Source organism: Callorhinchus milii, unplaced genomic scaffold, assembly GCF_018977255.1.
Source record: "Callorhinchus milii isolate IMCB2004 unplaced genomic scaffold, IMCB_Cmil_1.0 Scaffold3, whole genome shotgun sequence".
NCBI classification, from domain to species: Eukaryota; Metazoa; Chordata; class Chondrichthyes; order Chimaeriformes; family Callorhinchidae; genus Callorhinchus; species Callorhinchus milii.
This window is the reverse complement of record NW_024704744.1, coordinates 73560428-73563109: the sequence shown is the minus strand read 5'-3', so window position 1 is coordinate 73563109 and position 2682 is coordinate 73560428. Positions and strand designations below refer to the sequence as shown.

The 2682-nt window shown below is 46.1% G+C and overlaps 1 protein-coding gene across 2 annotated transcripts; it reads right to left on the bottom strand.

Annotated features, from left to right (window-relative positions):
• Positions 1-637: 637 nt before the first annotated feature.
• On the bottom strand, positions 638-2371 carry nkx2.4b (NK2 homeobox 4b). Of its 2 annotated transcripts, XM_042333543.1 has the most exons (3): positions 2002-2371; positions 872-1302; positions 638-805 (listed from the first exon to the last, which is right to left on the bottom strand). In XM_042333543.1, the coding sequence occupies exons 1-3, from the start codon at positions 2369-2371 to the stop codon at positions 638-640; spliced, it is 969 nt and encodes a 322-aa protein (XP_042189477.1). The 2 variants fall into 2 exon arrangements, with proteins under 2 accessions (XP_042189477.1, XP_007896538.1); XM_007898347.2 differs by having other exon boundaries at positions 638-1302.
• Between the last annotated feature and the right edge of the window lie 311 nt (positions 2372-2682).

Below are 2682 nucleotides of genomic sequence, written 5' to 3'. Positions count from 1 at the left end.
AAATTCAAGAAAGTCGGAGTGTCCTCGGCATCAGAGTACAGGTGATCCACCTTATCCGGCATTGATTTATGAAACTACCACATCGACCTCACTGGACAATTGAGAGTTGAATTTACAAGAATGTACAGTTAGCTACTGGTTACAAGTTCTCAGTTGCAGTGTTGTTTTGTGATGGGGCGCACCATCACAGAGCTGTGTAGTCACAAGAGATCACAAGTCCTTAATGTTCGCCTTGCAGTTTTGTTGACCCTCCGGAGTTGGCGGGGGGTTGGTGGGGTGGGGGGGTTGGGGGGGGGGGGCGGGAGAGGGAAGAGGGTGCAAGTTTGCAACATCTTTCACAATTCATTTCAACAACTTGCAACTACAATTACACGACTGGTCAAGCGATCCCCAAAGGTAACAGGACATCTTATTGAACCAGTAGCCAGTATTTTACAGTGTTGCTCAGGGTTTATTCTCCAAGGGTGAAAGAGTCCAGTTTACATCGAATTGGATGTCAATCCGCCCTCACATTTGTCCGTTTGGAGATTTCTTGTCCAAACGTCAGAGGGATAGTTTTTGAATATATGTTACAAGGTTTGCCAGTGCAAACAATATAGCATTGCCGCACAGGTCCCCAATCTTTTGGTCAAAGCTTCTACCAGGTTCTGCCGTATAGCATGCTGGGGTTCACCATACTTCCCGTGTAGTCTGCAGTAGATGTGTCCATTTGAGACATGCTAGTGACAGAACTGTGCAGAGAGGAAGGGCTGGGTGACACTTGGCCCAGATCTTGAGCCTGAGCTAACGAATTGACCTGTTGATTCTGCTGTTGAGAGATGATAGTGCTGGAGACAGGAAGGATGCTGTTTGCATTCTGCTGCTGTTGCACCTGTTGGTTGGGTGTAGGGGTGCTGGAACCGTTCTGACACGGTTTGCCATCTTTGACCAGGACTGGCACGGCCACCCTCCTGGGAGACTGTTGCTGTTGGCACAGGCTATTCTCCTGCTGCATCTGCTGAGTTGCCTTGTCTTTGGCCTGGCGTTTCATCTTGTAGCGGTGGTTCTGAAACCAGATCTTTACTTGTGTTGGCGTGAGGTGGATCATGCTGGCAAGGTGTTCTCTCTCCGGGGCAGAGAGATATTTCTGTTGCTTGAAGCGTCGTTCCAACTCATATACCTGAGCTTGAGAGAAGAGCACCCTCCTTTTCCTCCTTGGGGTAGCGTGTAAAGGTGCCATGGGTTTGGAAGCGTCCGCCATCCCGGTCAAACTCCCCATCCCTGCCATATTCATCCCTGATGAGGTACCCATGAATCGGGAAACTAAGCAATAAGATTTATTGAACACATTATGATTAAAATTGGCGGAGAGTAAACAAGGTCAATTTTACCGAGAAACGTGCACTGTTCCTTACATTCTCTAAAACAAAGAGGAACAGTATTCAAACGGATAAAGATCTCACAGCTATTAACTTGAAGGTCAATGTGCAAGTTTTATATTTTCATATGGGAAAACGCAGCAATGATTCCTGAAACAAAAGTTTAGTGTCTACAGCGATAAAGGACGCCAAGAACTAAGTGGAACTTATACAACGAAATATCCAGTAACTATTAAATGTTTATCATCTTACAGCAAAGGGCAGCTTGAGTTAAAAGGTAAAACTCTTCCGCTGAGCTTCAAACTTGCCACCAACAAAGTGCTTTGCTTGAAAATTCTCAATTTGATTGCCATTCTGTAAATACATCCTACATACATATATATATAATAATAATCCTTGCATTCGATATAGCGCTTTTCACGTCTTCTTGACATATAGTTGCACATATATATTTTAGTGAAAGAAAGCAAACTTTAGTGCTTACCATTTATTTGCACATAATGCATCAATATTCAAACATCCCATTGTGCATGGTTAGATGAAAGCAATTTGCTACGGTGTGTTGTTTTAAATATTATGAAATCTACGATGTTATCTAGACAACACTTTTTTTTAAAAAAAAGACTATTTGAAATGAACTTACTTGTTGAATATCTGGGATCCGGGTTAGTCCCATACCAGCCAGTTGCAGCGGCACTATTCCTCATAGTGTCCTGGTAAGAAGGGAGATCCCCCATGTTGCCAATACTGCCGTTACAATAGCCCCCCATGGCACTGTGAGAAAATTGGGAGACGCCGTGTGGCATGTGGTAGGTGGTCGCCACCGTGGCGTTGTGGCCCATGGTGTGCTGCTGCATGCCGGCCTGGGAGACCTGAGGCTGCCGGTAACCTCCCAGAGGAGGTCCGAGATTGCCTGCTCCATCCATGCCACCAAACTTCTTGTAGGTCTCCTCGATTGGGCTGAGAATGTCTGTCACTGAAAAAGGCGTTGTATGTTTGGGGCTCAACGACATGGTTCGGTAAAGGGAGCAGGTAAATTTGTTGAGAGGATCAAGCCGTGTGTTGTGTTAGCTCTCTCCCTCCCTCCCTCTCCCTCTCTCTCTCTCTCCTCTTGTGGATGGCGACGTAAGAGAGTGTTTAGAGTCCGCCTGAGATCCGATTGATCGGCTCGGAGGAGGCGAGCCCCGAAAGCTCTTATCTTTGGTTTATTTTAGCCAGGCGCCAGGTTTACGACAGAGCCCTGGGGGAGGAGCATCGGTGCAAACGAGCAAACAATAGTGCTTGACATCTTTACCAAGATAATTGGGCTAAATGTAGGTAGGTC

Coding starts and splice junctions, on each gene's coding strand:
- nkx2.4b (XM_007898347.2), bottom strand. CDS start 2,371: ATGTCGTTGAGCCCCAAACATACAACGCCTTTTTCAGTGACAGACATT. Junction 1,303..2,001: donor GGATCCCAGATATTCAACAA/GTAAGTTCATTT, acceptor CTTATTGCTTAG/TTTCCCGATTCATGGGTACC.